The sequence below is a fragment of the Camelus bactrianus genome, chromosome 2, assembly GCF_048773025.1.
Source record: "Camelus bactrianus isolate YW-2024 breed Bactrian camel chromosome 2, ASM4877302v1, whole genome shotgun sequence".
NCBI classification, from domain to species: domain Eukaryota; kingdom Metazoa; phylum Chordata; class Mammalia; order Artiodactyla; family Camelidae; genus Camelus; species Camelus bactrianus.
The window spans coordinates 51,974,722-51,992,496 of NC_133540.1; the positions used below are offsets into that span (position 1 = coordinate 51,974,722).

A 17,775-nucleotide genomic window follows, 5' to 3' on the forward strand; every position below is an offset into this window, starting at 1 on the left:
GGATCAGCTGAGAAACTTAAATAGAAAAATTACACATTTAATCTGCACTGTTATCCTACTAGATCAGAATCTCCAGAAACAGAACCAGGGATTTTAGAAAACTCCCAAGTAACTCTCATGCAGCAGGTACACTAACCTCTTTGAGAACAAACGGGCTCTCAGATAACGAAAATGTCACCCCCAAGTATCACCCCCCTTTTATTCATAAACACTGACAATTTTCCAGGGCCCCAAGCATTTTCTTTCACTCATATATTCACATGATGTTCTATTTTATGTATTTCAAGCAACTGCATTTTAGGTGAGTATGTATTACAGGGCGCAGAAGGAGGTCAAGTTTTTAAGCATTTAACTCAACAGACTTTTGTTTTAATTTTTTTTCATACTGATAAAGGTAACAGATAACATATATACAGTTCTTACCAAGTTCCAGGTACCATTCTAAGTGCTATATAAACATGGCAGACACATTACAATGTGGGAAGAAAAACATCTGAGTACATGATGAAGATGAATAGATTAGAGAATACGTAATCTTTTGCAAAAAGCAAGAACTTAAATCCAGTGTTTGTTTTACAACTTCATTAAAAACTTCACATAGAACATAGTAGTTATTTAGATTTTTCACATGCTTTTTTTAAAATGAAGTCTCAAAGTGCTTTTACCTCTCTGATTTTATGATATCTACATATGTGAAACAGGAAATGGGCAGGTATTAATCTCATCTGAAAGTGGAGAAATTAAGGCAACAAGAAGTTTATTAGCTTGTCTAATGTAGTACAGAGTCCATGATGAACACAGGAACTAAATGTAGGTCTTGACTTTCAGCCCAGTACATTATGATCTATGCTATTACTCAGCCTATTATAAACAAAAATATCTTTTAAAATGTCCCTTAATTCCTTTGTGGCACCCAAGAATAGCACTCCAAATGAGTCAGGTCAGACTGTAAAATAATGGCAATTAAGTGGTTAGGCACTTATCTATTTCTAGCCTCATTGCAGGCTCACTTTTTTTGTGTACAATTTATAACCTTTCTAGCATTAAATCTCTACTATTTATTAGAACTGAAGAGCAGCCTATCATTTGCTAAGTTTTCCACTGCTATAACCCCTCTTTGGGAAATGGGCCTTGATAGCATGTCAGCTTGACTGACCAAGAGAGGGTGCCTGACCCAAAAGCAGCCAATCCAGCACAACTCAGCCAGTTTACAAGCTCCGTGCAGAAGGAACGACACAACTAACTGAACCTAGAAGAACCCCTCTTTAGAGATTCTGAGTTTGAGAAATACACAGCAATTGGTAGAAGGAAAAAGGCGGAAAGAGGACTAAGAGGGCAAGCAGTAGGTGAAAGCCATGAGAACACGAAGCAATGAGCAAGCAGGAGCCACAGCGTGGATCTCAGAATAGAGGGGCAGCTAGAAGCAGCTGGAGTGGTAAAAGCCAAAACATTTACACATGAAATGTGGCATCTGGGGTTTCCTTCAAATTGCTTCCTCCTCAATCTAGGGATGGGGAGACAGTGGGGAGGGGTAAAGATGAAACAAGACTGGTCACAAGTTGACAACTGTTGCACCTGTTGGAAAGTGTCTGACACGTGATAGGCTGACTGGGTACCTATTAGGAGCATGGCAATTCATAAACTTTTCTCCTAACTTTTATATGTACTTGAAATTTTCCATGACAAAAAGTTAGATATTTAATACATACACATACATAACTCCAGAAGCCATCCACTTCCCCTCACTTCCATCACTCTCACCTTGGCAAGAGTCACCATTTATCTTTCCCCGATTACTGTAATAATCCCTAAAAAGCCTTCTACTTTCTACCTTCCTTACTCTGCCCTCTTAGTCTCTTTTTCAACACAGCAGCCAGGATGAGCCTTTAAAAATCTAAATCAGATGGTGTCACTCCTCTGCACAAAATACTGCAATGTCTCCTATTTCATTCAGAGAAAAAGCCAATGTCCTTATAATGGCCTGTAAGACCCTTTGTGATGAGATCCCTCATCGCCTATCTGACATGTGTTCCTGTTTTCATAGACACTCTGGGGGAAGACTGTTCCATGTGGAGGAAATACTGTGGAACAAGTGTGGCACATTTTAAGAACATGGATTACCTCATAAAAGTCCCCAAGATCATCCGGAGATAATTAAAAATGAGACCAATGTTCCAGAAATACAGGCTGCCTCAGCCTTCCTAGAACTCAGGAGTGATATAATGAAAATGGTGTCGGTTTTGGAATCACACAGACTTGCCTAAATCCTAGCCTTTCTGTTGCAGGAAAATGGGGCATGTGAGAATGGTCTTGTCCCAGGTTTCAGCCGGGTCCCCGGTTCGCACCTTGCCAAGTGAGGGTCCATGCCCTGCCCCCTTCCCTCCTGTCTCATTTCCACTTACTAACTAGAACTCAGGTTCTGCGACTTAATTTTTCTCACTTGAAAAATGGGGGAAATAGTAATGATTTTCTGAGATTGTTCTTAACTGAGGTATTGTCTATAAAACATCTAGCATAGTGCCCAGCACATAGCTGATACTCAACAGATAAAAGTAATAGGAACCTGTGCCCTCCTCTTTTAGAGAAAACAGGGCCAACAATGACTTGAATAGATGGGAGAACTCCCTTCTTAAAATATCCCTCATGGGACCTGTGTGGTAGATTGAGCCCTGGCTGGTGGATGAGAACTCTTAGCTCTGGTCCAGGCTGTGACATAGCTACCTGGGGACTTTGGGCAAGTCTCATTTGAATTTAGTTCAATCATCTTTAAAATGAGTTAACTGGACCAGACAAGTTCTAGCACTAAGATCCAGTGCTAAGATTCTATATCTGAATAACAAGTCAGTGACTCTTCCTTTAAGCAGCCCCTTTGGTATATATCACAGGGAGGTGTTGAAATGACAAGGGGTTGGGTGGGGAGAGAGAGATATCTTTTAAATCCTTAAGCATGGCTGGCTTCATGGGTGTGTGACCTATGCAGGCTCAGAAGGGTTGTGCGCTTGATTTAATGCACTGCTGTTAGTGTTTCAAAATTCTCAATTAATTTTGAACAAGGAGCCCTGTATTTTCATTTTATACTGGGTCTTGCAAATTATGTAGCCAGTCTTGTTCCTATGAGATGACTATAAACAAGTATAAAAGATATTTTTCTCCGAGTAACTAGAGACCGGCAGCAGTTCATCCCTGGGTACCTGAAGAGAGGTGATTAGGTGGGTGAGAGAGTTGTCTGGGGTAGAATGGAAGTGGGAGGGGGTTTGTGGGGATCAGGAGGGAGGGATGATGATGGATGGACAGCACAGCTGACTCCTGAACAACAGTGGGGTGCAGGGGCACCACCCTCTTCCAGATTGAAAATCCAAGTATTACTTTGCAGTTGGACCTCAGTATCTGCAATTCTGCATCATGGATTCAACCAACCAGTCGTGTAGTGTACTTACTGAAAAAAAATCCATGTATGAGTGGACCCACGCAATTCAAATCTGTGTTGTTCAAGGGTCAACTGTACTCTGAAATGTTTATCTTCTGCTGCTCCTGGCTTTCCCTGAACAACAGCGTAAGACTGCCATCTACTGGTCAATGACATGAATTCTTTCAAAGATTTCCAAAGCAAGGTCTTCACATTTCAGAATCTAGAGGGGTGTTCCAGAAAGGTTTGACATTCCATATTGTGAAGCCTGAAATAATTATTAAACGTTTCCTGAGTTCCAACTTCCATAATAATCAGAGGTAATACAAAGACTCCTTTTCTGTTTTCCTGAACAATTCCCTAAAGCTGCTTTCATTTCTTCAATGAAAAATAATTTTTAAAAAGTACTAAGTGCCAGGCATCAGGTACTCAAGGATGCATACCACTGGTAGAGACACTTAGGTAACTAAGAACTTCATCAAACAGATTCAGGATCTCAGGTTCATCCTGGGTTTGAGTCAGAACACCCAGAACAGCATCACTGTCTTCAAAACTGGATGGTCATTTAGGGGTAGGGTTACACTTCCGTGCAGTGTGTGCTAATATGTGGGGTGGTGTATGACTAGGATGTTCAGGCCCAAGTTCACACTACTGGCTGTAACAGACATTACTGAAGAATTGACTGGAAGAGAAGAGTAGGCAAGGCAGTGGGAGAAGATGAAGTTAGGGGCATGGAGCAAATTAATAGTCCCGGATAAAGAACAGGTGTTCCAGGGGCTTCTCTCATCCATATGCTCCCCCACTGAGAATTTCACTAGAATGAAGGGTTACCAAAGTCCTCCCTTCTGCGATATCAGGAAGAAAAGAGGGAACTTAAATGCTTGTCCAGCAACTAGTGGTTAGGACTGCTGGGAAGGGAGAAGAGTGGTAGAAATCTAAAGAAAGGCAAGGCCGCTCTCCCAGGATCTCAGCCCAGTTTCAAGGCCACATGCCTTAAATTACAGGTAGTGCAACTGGTTCCTTTCCAACAATTCTGATATACTCACTACACTCACTGGAGAAAACATCTGAGAGCCAAAGAACAGGACTCTCCTACCACGCAAAAGCAAACAAGAGAAAGTCCTTTAGGTAAAGGAGTATACACGGAGTGCCATTTCTTGTTTGGTTTCAGATATTTTTTTAACAAGACATCAAGATAACAAGGATGTCGAAGGACATAAGTGGGCACTGAATTTCTCCTAACATATCCTTAGAGTAGAAAAGCCTGAGTGAGGATGGTGTTTGTTTCACACTCCCAGTCCCCAGTGAGCACAGTCCCAGAGCACAATGTGCTTACCTATCATACCATTTTTCTGTATTCGGTTTGCTTGTCTGTCTCCTCTAGTCTGTGAGCTCCATGAGAGCAGAGATAGAGTCATAACACCTACACCCCTCCCCCCATATCCCTCTAACACATAGTGAACATTAATCATTGCAGAGGAGTGAATGAATGGGGCATGCTGGACAGCCTAGCCTCAGCAAGACAGCCTTCCCCATCCTGCATTTTGAGAACTGAAACACAGAAGCTCTGCTGAGGGAATCACCTCTAGCTGTTCTTATAATCTTATTCTGAACCAGATCACAGATAATCTTACTCTGAACCAAGGGCAGTAAATCTATATATACTTGAGAACAGCCTACAAAGTGAGAACTTTGTCCAAGACCAATAATTCTAATTAGTTAAACCAGTTAGGTTCTCTCTCTTGAGAATTTTCACTTTAGTACATACAAGAAAAGTCATCAGTTAGTAATGATGGTGTAGGGCAACAAAATTTGCCTACTCCAAATGTATCTCTTTGGCATAATCATTAATTTAGGTTATTTTTAAGAAACAGAAAACTGAGGAAGTCTTCCTTTCTCCCTCATTCTTAGCTTCCTAAAATATTTAAAAATAGGGCTTGTTCCAGAAGTATCTGCAAAGAATATAGGCTAGGTATGGTAGGGGAAACTCAGCCCAGCCTAGAGATCAGAGCCCACTCACTGTCCCATTTTCTCAGCTTGGCCCAGGAAACATTTATTTACCACACATTTGCTTTTCCATCTCTAGGAGAATTGCTTTTCTTCCCTTTGAATTCCCAAACCACTACCCTCAATGGTCTCTTTTATCACCAGCTGAAGATAATATTTAAGGGGAGGGTTTTGGCCATTTTGGCAAGTTACTCAGTTTTCCTGGGTCTCTCATGTATACATGTTATTTAACTTTTGTTTGATTTTCTCAAGTCAGTTTAATTCTTAGACCAGTCAAAAGAACCTAGGAGGGTAGAGGAAAATATCTTCCTCCCTAACAATGGGCAAAAGGAGAAAGGCACAGAGGGAAAGGCAGACAACAGAGGCCATGAGGCAAAAGGGCTCCCGGTGAGTTCTAGGAAACAGAAACTGGATAGAAGAAAAGAGGGTGAAGAGATAGGTTCTTAGAGATGGAAATAATGAATCCGTCCAGCTGGTGAATAAAAATATAACTTGTTTACTACAGCAACGTTGGATCCTGAGTGGCCTAGGGTACATATTTCTTTAACCATCTATGAATTAAGCATCTGCTATGTGACAAGTATGACATGAGTTTTTGTAGCAAACAAGAAAAATCTATTTTGTCCCATGGAGCTTTGAATCCAGCTTAAAAGAGTAGAATCTAGAGGCTGAAGATCGACATTAAAAGTAAAAACAATTGTGATAGGCATTACAAAGAAGTAGTGTTAAGTTCTCATAGAAACACATAGTATCTTCAATTATATTTTCTGTCGGCCTGTCTTGGTTAACATGCCTGATGATATGGTCTTTCCTGAATTCTAAGAGGCCTAATGTACATTTGAGATTCTTTTCATCCTTATTTTCATCTGTAACCATACATGAAAAGGCTACTTCCTAAGGCCTACAAAATCTTCAAAGTGTAAATTGGCTCCAAATACAAAGAGCAAATTGTAAAAACTAAATAAATGTTTTATCCACAAAACAGCACTAACTTGGATGCAGTTCAATGCCACTATTACTACCACACAAGGTAACACATACAGTGTTTACAAAAAGCCAGGTACTGTTCAAAATGCTTCATAAAAATCAACTCGTATTGCTCCTCACAACAACTCTGTAAATAAGAACTAGTGATACTACTGTCATTTTACACATGAGGTAACTGAGGCAAAGAGAAGTCATGTAACTTGGCCAAAGGTCAACAGCCAGTAAGTGGCTGAACCAGGATTTGAACCCAAACTGTCTAGTTCTAGAGACTATATGTTCTAGAGTCCAAATTCAATTTTATTTCGCATGATTATGTAGGTAAATTTTCTTGCAAAGTATGATTCAACAAGTACTTTTTAAACATTTATTAGATACAGGTGCTGATCTTGGTGTCAGAAATACAACAGTGAAGCAGACAGACCAAAAATCCCTGTTGCCAGGGAGGGGGATGCAGATAACATAAAGGAGGAAAAGGTAAAATGTAAAGTACATTAGATAAACGCTATGTAGAAAACAAGGCCAGGAAGAGGGATGAGATGCTAGGGGTGAGACCGTGAGTACAATTTTAAATAGGGCGGTCAGGAAAGTAACCTGAGTATGTGATGCTTGAGCAACAACCTGAAAGAAGTGGGGGGAATGAGCCATTCTAGTTATGGCTTACATGATAACAGTCAGAGTAAAAGCCCTGGGTTCTGATCTGTGGACTCATGACAGTCTTAAAACAGCCCTGGAGTTAAATTTATGGGTTTCTGGGATGTACAATACAAAGACTTTAATCAACACATTCTATGAGAACTTGGAGTCGCTAGCTTAGGAAGAGCAGAGTAGTGCAACTGAATGAGTGTTACGAAACAAGCAACAGCTTCAAGCTTCTTCGTTTATTTTGAGCTGGAATTTGTGCAGGATTATTTTGTGAGGTGGTAACGTTGAACAGTTTGTGAACTTTATTCCTCCCAGTTTCTAAAGTCAATATACTCTCTGTTTTAGTCTGCCTGGATTACCAATTGATGGGCTGTACTCTGCAGTTCTTGTGTGGAGTAGTCTATATATGTCTGTTAGGTCTCATTGGTTTACAGTATTGTGCAAGTCCTCAATTTTCTTTTCTTTTTTATTGAGGTATAGTTGATTTACAATACTATATGGTTCAGGGGTACAACACAGTGATTCACAATTTTTAAAGGCTATATACTCCACTTATATTTGTTATAAAATACTGGCTATGTGCTCTGTGTAGCACAATACATCCTTGTAGCTCATTTATTTTATACACAGTAGTCTGTACCTCTTAATCCACGACTCCCATCCTGCCCCTCCACTCTTCTCTCTTCCCTCTGGTAACCACTAGTTCATTATCTATACCTGTGAGTCTGTTTCTTTTTTGCTATATTCACTAGTTTGTTTTACTTTTTAGATTCCACATATAAGTGATATCATACAGTATTTGTCTTTCTTTGTCTGAAAATTCTCTGTTTCCTTACTGATCTTCTGTCTAGATATTTTCCCCATTATTGAAAGTGGGGTATTAAATTTTTCAATTATTATTGTAGATCTGTCTATTTCTCCCTTCAATTCCATCTATGTCTTCTTCATATGTTTTGATTCAGGGTTTTCTTGGTTTCTGTAAACCTCTGGCTGTTTCCCAGAGATCTGACAGACTTGTTTCAGATAGTTTTGGCTTATTTTTCAATATTTCTGTGGAGGGACAGAGGCGTGGAGTTACCTACTCCACCATTTTGAATACAGGTCTCCCAAGGTGACTTTTCGACAGAACTCTCACCAGAGCAGGAAAAAAAATATCCAAAAATCTGTTTTCTAATGGGGTATATTTATAAATATGAATGTAAAAGCTGAGCTCTTCCAGTAGTGATTTGAAGCCTCACTCCTTGCATCTATCTCCTCTATGTTAGTCCCTAAATTTTCCCTAAGGAAACATAGAACTCCACAAACTACAGTTTGAAAAGCTGTTAGAAATGATTATAATCCCCTGATACTCATGTGCCTCGTGCCTGTGATCTGATGTTAGAAATGGTTAAATAATAATTTTGAACTAGACTACCTCTTCCTTGCTCTAACTGATTTCAAAAATCTTTCTTCCCAACTTCCCTTGTGAAAACGTACAAAGAATAAAATGATCTGTGATCCCATCTCCCAGAGTTAACTGCTGTTAACACGCTGACATTTCTCATGCTTATATAAAATAAGTGTAACACGGGTTAATATTTTATATATAGCAGCTATCACCTTGGCATCCATTTACTCAACACAATTATTCTAGTTTGTGCCTATGTTAATATTGTCACGTCTACTCTTGGAAGCCTATTATATAACTTTATGGGAAAAAAGACATTTCATGTATTGACTAACCTTTCAATCTCAATGACTGTCCCTCTAACAGCTTTCAGTAAAACAAAATCAGGTTGATTGCTCTGCTGATTAGCACAACGAGATTTCAAGGCTGCGCATTTCAACATCTTTGTCATCTATGCCTACCAACCGTATTGAAGTTGTTTTTAAACTTCAAAAAGAAGCAGAATACCTTCTTTATTTTGAAATAAAATATTTTATGAAACCCTAAAATATAAAGTAAACAAAACTGAGCTCTTATGGTTGAAGTCTGCGAGTAGATATGGGGAAGAGGGTAGGCAGTTTATTCACAGCCAGTCCTGCTCAGCCTTCCTGACACCCAAACCATGATGCAGAAACCCAGGGCCCTGGACAGAGTGTCTGAATATCCTATGTCTGTGAGATGTCCTCAGTCAGTAATTCTATTAAATTTGATGACTACTGCATCTCTATCTCCTGTAGCTCTTCAGACGGTGCCTTACACACAGTAGGCATTCAAAGAGTATGTACTGAAATTAAAGACAAGAAATCCAAAAAAGGGGACAGGATTAGTGTATAACCATTACTAGACTAAGAAAACCTCAGAAAGTATCCCTGCTGAGACTGGTAGACCAGTAGTGGTAGATCTTAGTTGTATCATTACACTATTATGTTACAAAAGCGATAATGCATCAAGTATTTTTTGACCAAAATTCTATTAATGGCTGCAGAATACAACAAAATATAACTGAACAAAAATGTAATTTCTTATACATTCAAAGTACTGTTTGAAGACTATATAAAAATATAGTCTCCCTCCTAAAGAGTATTTAATACTCTGATAGGGAAGACAGTTCACATAAAATTGTGCTACAAAGCAAGCCAATGTACCAAAGAATATGCCAAGAAAATGTCATTGTTTTTCAAGCTGAAGGAAGAGAAATTTTGAAAAATGACCAACAAACAGCTTCATCAACAGGTGGCTGTTAAAGAATGGTGAGGGTAACTAATACGGAAGAAAGGCCAAAGCTATTGGAACAAATGCTTCACTGCCTGGTCTTCAGAAGATAACTCTCTCCCCAGCAGGAAAGCATGACATCTGAAATAGTTGGAGATGAGTTAATCTGAACTTTATGCAATTGGTGTATCAAAAATACTATAAACGGAGAGATCAGGGTGAACTGTAGTGAGGAAAACTTTCTGAAGTTGGTATTTGAAATGAAAAAGGACAGGTAAGATTAGGACAGGTGGGGAAGCATTACAGTTTAGTGAGAACAACATGCACCAAAGCCCAAAGGCCAAGAGGACAGTTTCCATGAGGAAGAAGGAAGAAGGCAATCTGGATGGAGCAAAGGGTGTTTGCTGGGCACTAGGCTGGCTGAGTGGCGCAGAGACAGATTAATAGTGGGGTATATGGATGGGAACTGCTAAAGGCCAAGATGAAGCTAAAAGAGAAGCTGCAACAGATAGCTATTCGTTTTGATGACTGTATAACTGTCAAAGAAAACTATCATAGGTATGTAAAGCAGTAATGACAGAAGAGAAAAAAAAAAATTGAAGTCCTGAGTCTACCGGGGTGGCATGAGATATGGACAATAAAACAGATTGCCCAGAGAATCCGACAGCTTGAATAGAATCAGAGGTGATAGGCAGAGATAAATCCTCTGAATGGACTGTAAATGTGCACCAGTGTCAATTAAGAAGTCCAGTTTCTAATCCTCTACTGTAAGTTTAATGGTGAGCTCTGGGGTGGGACTGGAGACCAGCTGACCCTATCATTTGATGGAGTACTGTCCCTCAAAAGGGGGAAAATGTACCCTCCGAGGGTGCTGGGGTCTAGGGAGATTGTTTTTTAAGCTTTTCTTTCTCTACAGCCATTAGAAAGAGAAGAGTACTCACAGCAGAAAACACCAGAGTCCCTATAATCCAAAAGAATGGTTCACACAAATGTTTCCTCCTGCCAACCTAAATTTAGAAAGGAAAAAGACAAAGAGAGACTTACCATTCTCGGGTTGACTGGATACTGCAGGCAAAGATCTGGGAGACTGACTGGTAGAATTCTTCTCTTCTGCTGGCTTATGTTAGAGGTCCCAGGATCTCTCAGCAGCTGCAGCCCTGCAGGGTGAAATACCTAGTCAGTAACACCCATCCTTGTCAGCAGCTGCAGGCCAGGAAATATTCTCCTCTACCACACTGTCCCTTGCAGCACTTCATGGAGTCCACAGATTTACCTCCAGCTTTAGGCTATTCCCAGTGATGGTTTCCTGCCTGTGTATTTAGTGGGTGAACTAAATGCCATTCGACTAGACATGCTGAAACCACACAGTGGTAAAGAATTTAATAACTGAGATTATTTCTCATTTGGGTATTCCTTTATGGATTGAGTCAGACCAAGGAACTCATTTTACAGCAGAAATAAACCACCTGCTTGCAAAAATTTGGGGGTACTCGCTAAAATTTCATACCATGTAGTATGCCCAATCCTCAGAGTAAAAAGAGAACATAAAAATCTAGGCCTAAAAAAGACTTTGGGAAAAGTCTGTCAAGAGATTTGACTTAATAGCCAGAAGAACTACCTCTGGCCCTTATAAAAATCCAGAATACTCCAAAGAAGACATGGATTAACCCCTTCCAAAACAGTATTTGGTCACATGCCTACTGGCATCCCTAAACCTTCCATTCCTGGATTCACAGAACAGTACAGGGACTCAAGTGAACAATTTGATCCTATGACGAGTTATACACAGGAACTACAGGTAAAAAGGGCAAGGCATTCACTAACTGGCAAGCTTTCCTATCACTTTTGACCAGGAGATGGGGTGTGAATCAAGGTTTTTAGAAGAAAGCACGCATTGTCACCTTGCTGGGAAGGTCCTTACAAACTGCTAACCACGTACACTGCCATTGAAATAAAGGGAGAATTCTCCTGGATTAACATGAGCCACGTCACCTTTGACCCAGATCAGCACTCCCAGGACAACTGGAAGACCATCCCTAAGGTGAACTTAAACTAAGGGTTCCCAGGCCCCATAAGCAGATAAAATCATGAAGTTTTCTCCAAGATCAGAGATCAAGAAACTTCACTTTCACCTATTTTCTCCCTCTAGTGGGTCTCCCTATACCCAGAGGGAAATTTTTTTTAAATCTTCCTTTTAACAAAGACTTCCTTTTCTTTAGCTATTTATTAAAAGGCTGACTGGAGATTGCTTGTCTCCATCTATTCTATTTTCCCTCTGATCCTCCACTGCAGGCTCTCTCAAACCATGTCTTCACTCTTACTAGCTCTTACTGTTTTCTCAACAGATCAAGCACAAACCAGACACCCCGCCTCTGCTAGTTTTCCAAACCTTGGCCACAACAACTAATCAATGTGATTGCTGGCCATGTCAACATCTACATCATGCAAAAGAACCTGAAATAATTTTTGTTCTTGCCAACACGAGCCCCTGGTGGACCAACTCTGGAAATGAATGCTTGACGGGCAATGGCAGCCATGATCAAGAAAACGATGTTACTCTTCTCCTTTCAGTGAGTTAACTGGACACAGAAAAACCTCTATGGAAGCTCAAGGACTGTCCTCTGCTCAGGTAAAGATGTTAAAAGGGAATTTTTCCATTTGAATTGATAACAGGCATGGTACTGGACCTTTCCTAGGTGACATACTAAGGTCTGATTCCATAGACAGCATCCTCAAGCCTTCCTGAAGGCATAAATGGTCTCAGCACTGACTTGTATGGTGTGGACACCTGTCAAATCACCAGGTGTTATGGCTGACTCCTAAGCCACCTTTGTGTAGCCTGGGCTAGCTCAGCTGCTCCCCTAATTAGCTGTCAAAGACCTAAGATTACATATAGGTAGACCAAAAATTCAGACTAAGTTGATGAAGTAAAAACAAACAAACAAACAAACAAACAAGCATTGCAGCTGTTAAGGCCTAACCGTAGGCCTCCTGTATCAGATATTTCACAACCTGTTCTGCTCCTACAGACTGACAGGAATACACAGAGGATGGAGATGTACAGATGCCAACCTGACAGGTGACAAGACACACTAAACCCCAACTAGGACCTCACAAGTTCCAATCTGATCTTATCTTTGAATGATATTGGTGTTTTTATCTTACGTGAGATCATGTATATGACGAGTTCCTACCTGGATGGTCAGAACTATACAGACACAAACTCCTGACACCCTCTATTACGAGGTACTTCACCTTAAATGCTAGCCAAATTATACACTTGGGCTCCTTCACTCATAAAGCAGTGCCACATAAACATACTAGGTGAGATGTTATAGAAAACTGGTTTGTGTATCACAATTCTAAGTTCTTTTCAGTACTGAGATCTCTTTTTCTAGGCTTTGGAGCTTATGAGTTGGAAAAATAGTTCTCAATCTTTCCATAGTAACAGAACAAGAGTTCAACATTATTGTGCAAATATTGGAAGCCTTTTAATTAAAAGCTAATAGCTTAGCCTCTGTTGGACTCCAAAATCGCCTTGCCCTGGAGACACTGACAACCTGAGAAGGAGAAGCTTGTGAGGTCACTGGTGAAGAATGCTTTTATGTAAATCACTTAGTGTCTAATCTGCACATTCTGAAGGACAAGACAGAGTCTCCATCAATGAGGTTCAGCCATTCTATTGGACTCATCTATTCCTAGAGATAGATTTATTTAATTTAATGGGATATGGGGAAATGTGCTTAGATTTGTTACTTTATGTTTACTCATCCTCATTCTAATCTATGTTCTTCTCCCCCTTTGCAGATTCCTTGCCACTCAGTTGCTAACCTAATTCTTCTCTCCACAGCTCCCAACTCAGCTTTTATGTGAAACTTCTAGGGAAGTTTCAGACAGGGGAAATTAAGGAGTTCAGAACGTGTCACCCCAAAATATGTCACTCTGGCATACTGATTGTTTTGAGTTAAAGGCACCTGAGAAACAGCAGGTGCAAGAAGGGCACTCTGACCTTCCTTTTTCTTACTGAAAGCAAGAGATAAAACTGCCCAGTAAAAGATGCCCTCCCTACACGGGAAGAAAACATTTTTATCGCCAGAGACGGGAAATCAGACCAAGAAATCCATACAAACAAACCTTGTTAAACTAACGTTTTTTTCCCTAGTCATTTATCCACAACTTACTACCCTTAGCCCAAACTCCTTTGTCTTAATTATTTCTTTTACTAAAAAAGATAAAAGCTTTGTGTCCTGACTTCTTCAGGTCTTCACTCTTGTGAAGGTTCCCATGTACGTGTAAAAATAAATAAAACCTGTATCTTTTTCTTCTGTTAATCTGTCTTACGTCAGTTTAATTCTCAGGCCCAGCTGGAGACCCAAAGAGGGCAGAGGAAAATTGTTCCTCTCCTACAGTGGTAAATCATTTTATTTCTGCTAACATTCTAATCTCACGGGGGTTCACAAGCACAAACCCTTGTATTATTCTTAAATTCATTCCTTTGAGGTATATACAAAATTCTCACGTTTTTCTCTCTAGCCTCCTCAGATGCTCATAATTATGATGTCTCTCTCTGATTACATCTGTTTCAGGGATTAAATAAAATAACTGTAACAAGCTAGGGACAGTACAAAACGCATCAGAGCGGCCCTTTTAAATCCATGGCGTTAAGGATCCAAAAGGAATAATACAGGGATAAGGAGAGGTGACCAGGGGCAGTTCCAAAGTAGAATCCATCACCTGACCAGAATGGGACGTGACGGTAACTTCCAGTCTTGCCACAAAGCATTCCTTCCAGTGAAACCCGAACAACTAGCTTCCCACCTGGACGCAGCAGGGCGGAGTGGGCGGGCGCGCTTCCTCCGCTTCCGGGTGGAGGCTGCGCTACGGGCCTACGGTCACGGAGACAGCGGAGCGGCGGCCGCGCCTGCGCCGTGGGAGGGGCGGCTCAGAGCCTACTTCCGGGCGGGGAGCTGCGTGTGCCTGTGCGATCGTAGTTTGCCCAGTTTCCGGCGAGGTGAACACGGAAGTGCGGGAACTGAGGCTTTCCAGCTGCTCGGATTGTGGCCCGGCGACTGGTGCAAGATGGAAAGGGGCGCGGCGGCGGCGGGAGATGGTCGGAATGGTCCCTGGGAGCGGCGAGGCTTGGGTGAAGCCGAGAGGCAGCAGCAGAACCAAGTGCGGGCTCATTCCGGGGCAAACCAGTTTCCAAAGCAGTCCTACTGGTTGGATCTCTGGCTCTTCATCCTCTTCGACCTAGTGGTGTTTTTCTTCATGTATTTTTTGCCATGGTGAGTACTCTGAATGCAGCGTTGAAGTGATAAGGGGCTTAGAAACCACCTACCCCAATTTGGGGCGGTGGGTGGGGAGAGGCAAGGAAACTGACTTCCAGAGAGTAGAGTCTGTCTAAAGTCCTATAGCTGGTGAGTGGCGGGGTCTGGTAGGTGGGGGAGTTGCAATGAAGACTAGAGAGAAAATATCCTTCCTTGGCACCTCAGTTGAGGGTGTAGAGAGAGGTATGGAGAAAACTTGGCATCATAATTTTTTATGTTTTGGAATGAAACTAACTGGATTTGAGTTTCTGCGCTACCACGAAGAAACTGGAGATGTTATGTGGCTTCTGGGAGCTTTGTTTTCTTATTTACCATTTGGAAGCAATGGTAATCGGGTGGGGTGGGCTGCAGTGTTGATCAAATAAGATATTAATTTATCTCAAAGCGGTTTATTTGCATGTTGCCCGGCCGCAGTAAGCGCTCAGCTAAAGCTGCTGTTACTGTACAACAATTTGAGCACAAGCGGGCCACGCAGGGTATCTCAAACAGGTCCAGAACTGAATTAACTTCTTACCCAAAGGTACTTATTTTTCAGTGGCCCATTTCAGTAAATGTTAACTTTATCCACCCAGTTTTTCTCCCAGAATCCTGGAATTCTTTCTGATTTCCCCTCCTTTTTATACACAGTCTCACACCCCAAACCACCAATTCATAAGTCACAAAATTCTGTGGGTTCCACTTGGAAAACAATCCATGCTCTCCGTTTTCATTGCCACTCACTCCGAAAAGACAGTTTTGGCAGAGGATAAAAGAAGGGAACTTAGGGGATGGGGAGGGGGAAGCAAAACAAGGAGGACACAGGACTAAGATGATAGTAAGGGACAAGTTCAGGAGAGAAGCAGTGAGCTGGAGAAGAAGGCGCAGTGTAGCTTATTTAGTCATGAAACAGCTCTTTTGGAGTTGATTGTTTACTCACCTTAACTTCTCTCAATCATCTTGCTTATGAATTTGCCCTCCTTGATGGGGAATTATGTGTTCTTTCCTCACCCTCAGCCGCAGGTTTTGGCAAAGATATGGGCATGAGCTCATCGTATCTGAGGCCCCTTTGTCTTTGATTTTTTGGATGGTGTGGCAAATTAGAAGGTAGAAGGTTCAGTGGGACAGATGGAACAGATGCACATTTCTGTAAAACCCTCTGTCATTTGTAAAGGAAAATCTTTCCACACACTACTCCTGGTTTTGTTTGGTTTGGTTTTGGTAGAGACTCAAGTATGGTGATTTTTTTTTTTTTTAATCTGAATTTTCAGCTCTAGGTAGAAAATTGAAGCTTTGGAAGAGCCTTTTTCACTCTTATCAATATGTAAGTCATTTAAGAATAAGCGAGTGACTACACTGATCAAAAGTTTTAGAAGTTGACTTAAAGAATTTGAAGAAAAAAGAGGAAACATTGTTGACAAATACTTGTTTTTTACAGAATGGTTTGCCTGATATCTAAATTAAGAATTTTGGCTCCTGGAGTGGATTCTGAAAATGACTACAAACTTCTTGAACAAAGAAGATAGGATTGTGCACCAGAAGAATTTCAAACTCTAAGGGACCTCTCTTTCATTCTACACATTCTGTTACTCTCTAGGACTATATCCAATGGGTAATGATCTCACTCGTAGCTAAGTTCTTAAAACTTATTATTCAAAAGCAAGGGAAGGATTTTGAAAAAAGGAGTTAGAAGCTGTACAGAAAACACAGGCCCACGACATATTGGCTGTTAAGACTCAGTTTAATTTTTAGATTAAGTGGACCTCTGTTATGGTTGTCAGATTGATACAATTTTAGAGAAATTATATATCCACTAATGGAAGGCTAGGATGTATGTCCTCCTACCTGATTGCTTCCCCTCACTTCCTTTTTAAGCTCTTGAACCCCCTAAAACAGGACTGTGTGTTTCAAACCTGTTTTTTATTATTGTCAGTGCATTGAGAACGTTTGTGCCCAAAACATAAGTTTTTTAAGTGTCTGTAACTTAAATACTTCAGCAAAGTCAGCATATTTACTCATTCAGCAAATATTTGAGCACTTACTGTGGGCCAGGAACAGCAGAGAACAAAACAGGCAGAAAGTCTTGCCTTAATTAAGTATGTTAACAAGAATTTACATTCTAGGGGTGATCAGCTAGTATTTAATGTGAAAGATTCACACTCCCCAAGCAGCTACTATAAGCCCTTCAGAAGCTATTCCTGTTACCCAACAGATGTTAGAAATGGGCTCTTGTCTTTGAAATTTGTGACATTTTATATATTGGAATTGCCTAAATATTTCAGGGCTATTCCCCTCCCTTAGAAACAGAGCATAAATCTGGTAAACTCTACATCCTCTACTTTTTAGAATGGCATTTAGGGTTGGTGTGAAATCCAAAATTGATTTTGGAGGATTTTAGCCTAATGCGGTCTGTAAGCTTAACAGTTGTGCCTTCAGAGTACTGTTGAGTCTGCCTGAAGGGAACTTTATACAAAGGTTGAAGCATCTAGAGAAACAGAACTGAATTTTATTGAGGATACCGGATTGTTTCTGTGCTGCTTGCTAATAATTTTGTCCAATAAATGTTTATTGGACAGGTGAATTTGGTCTGATTTGCTTTTGTTTTGACAAATTGTGTTAGGTTACACATACAGATTTCTAATCCATACTACCTTTCTGAACCTAAAATCACCCTACTGTGACAGCCACAACTATTGAATATTCAGAAATTTTCTAGTACAGGGAATATGGAGAGATCTTACTGTTGTGACATGACTGTAAGTGGCATACAAAATGGTGACAGTATGAAGTTT

The 17,775-nt window shown here is 40.7% G+C and overlaps 1 protein-coding gene and 1 long non-coding RNA gene across 3 annotated transcripts in view; one reads left to right on the forward strand and one right to left on the reverse strand.

Moving 5' to 3' along the window:
• LOC123616191 (uncharacterized) overlaps positions 1-14,557 on the reverse strand; it is a 53,626-nt gene extending 39,069 nt beyond the window's left edge. The window contains exons 1-2 of the long non-coding RNA XR_012499180.1: positions 14,420-14,557; positions 10,725-10,837 (exon numbers count right to left, since the gene is read on the reverse strand). This is a non-coding gene — a long non-coding RNA (uncharacterized LOC123616191). The remainder of the gene's footprint in view (positions 1-10,724; positions 10,838-14,419) is intronic.
• Positions 14,420-17,564, forward strand: ARLN (allregulin). Of its 2 annotated transcripts, XM_010952646.3 has the most exons (3): positions 14,420-14,965; positions 16,255-16,307; positions 16,422-17,564. In XM_010952646.3, the coding sequence occupies exons 1-2, from the start codon at positions 14,424-14,426 to the stop codon at positions 16,262-16,264; spliced, it is 552 nt and encodes a 183-aa protein (XP_010950948.3). In that variant the 5' UTR covers positions 14,420-14,423; the 3' UTR covers positions 16,265-16,307; positions 16,422-17,564. The 2 variants fall into 2 exon arrangements, with proteins under 2 accessions (XP_010950948.3, XP_045370940.2); XM_045514984.2 differs by lacking the exon at positions 16,255-16,307.
• Positions 17,565-17,775: the final 211 nt, after the last annotated feature.

Excerpts from the sequence above, each read along its gene's own strand:
- ARLN (XM_010952646.3), top strand. The coding sequence starts at position 14,424 with ATGGGACGTGACGGTAACTTCCAGTCTTGCCACAAAGCATTCCTTCCA.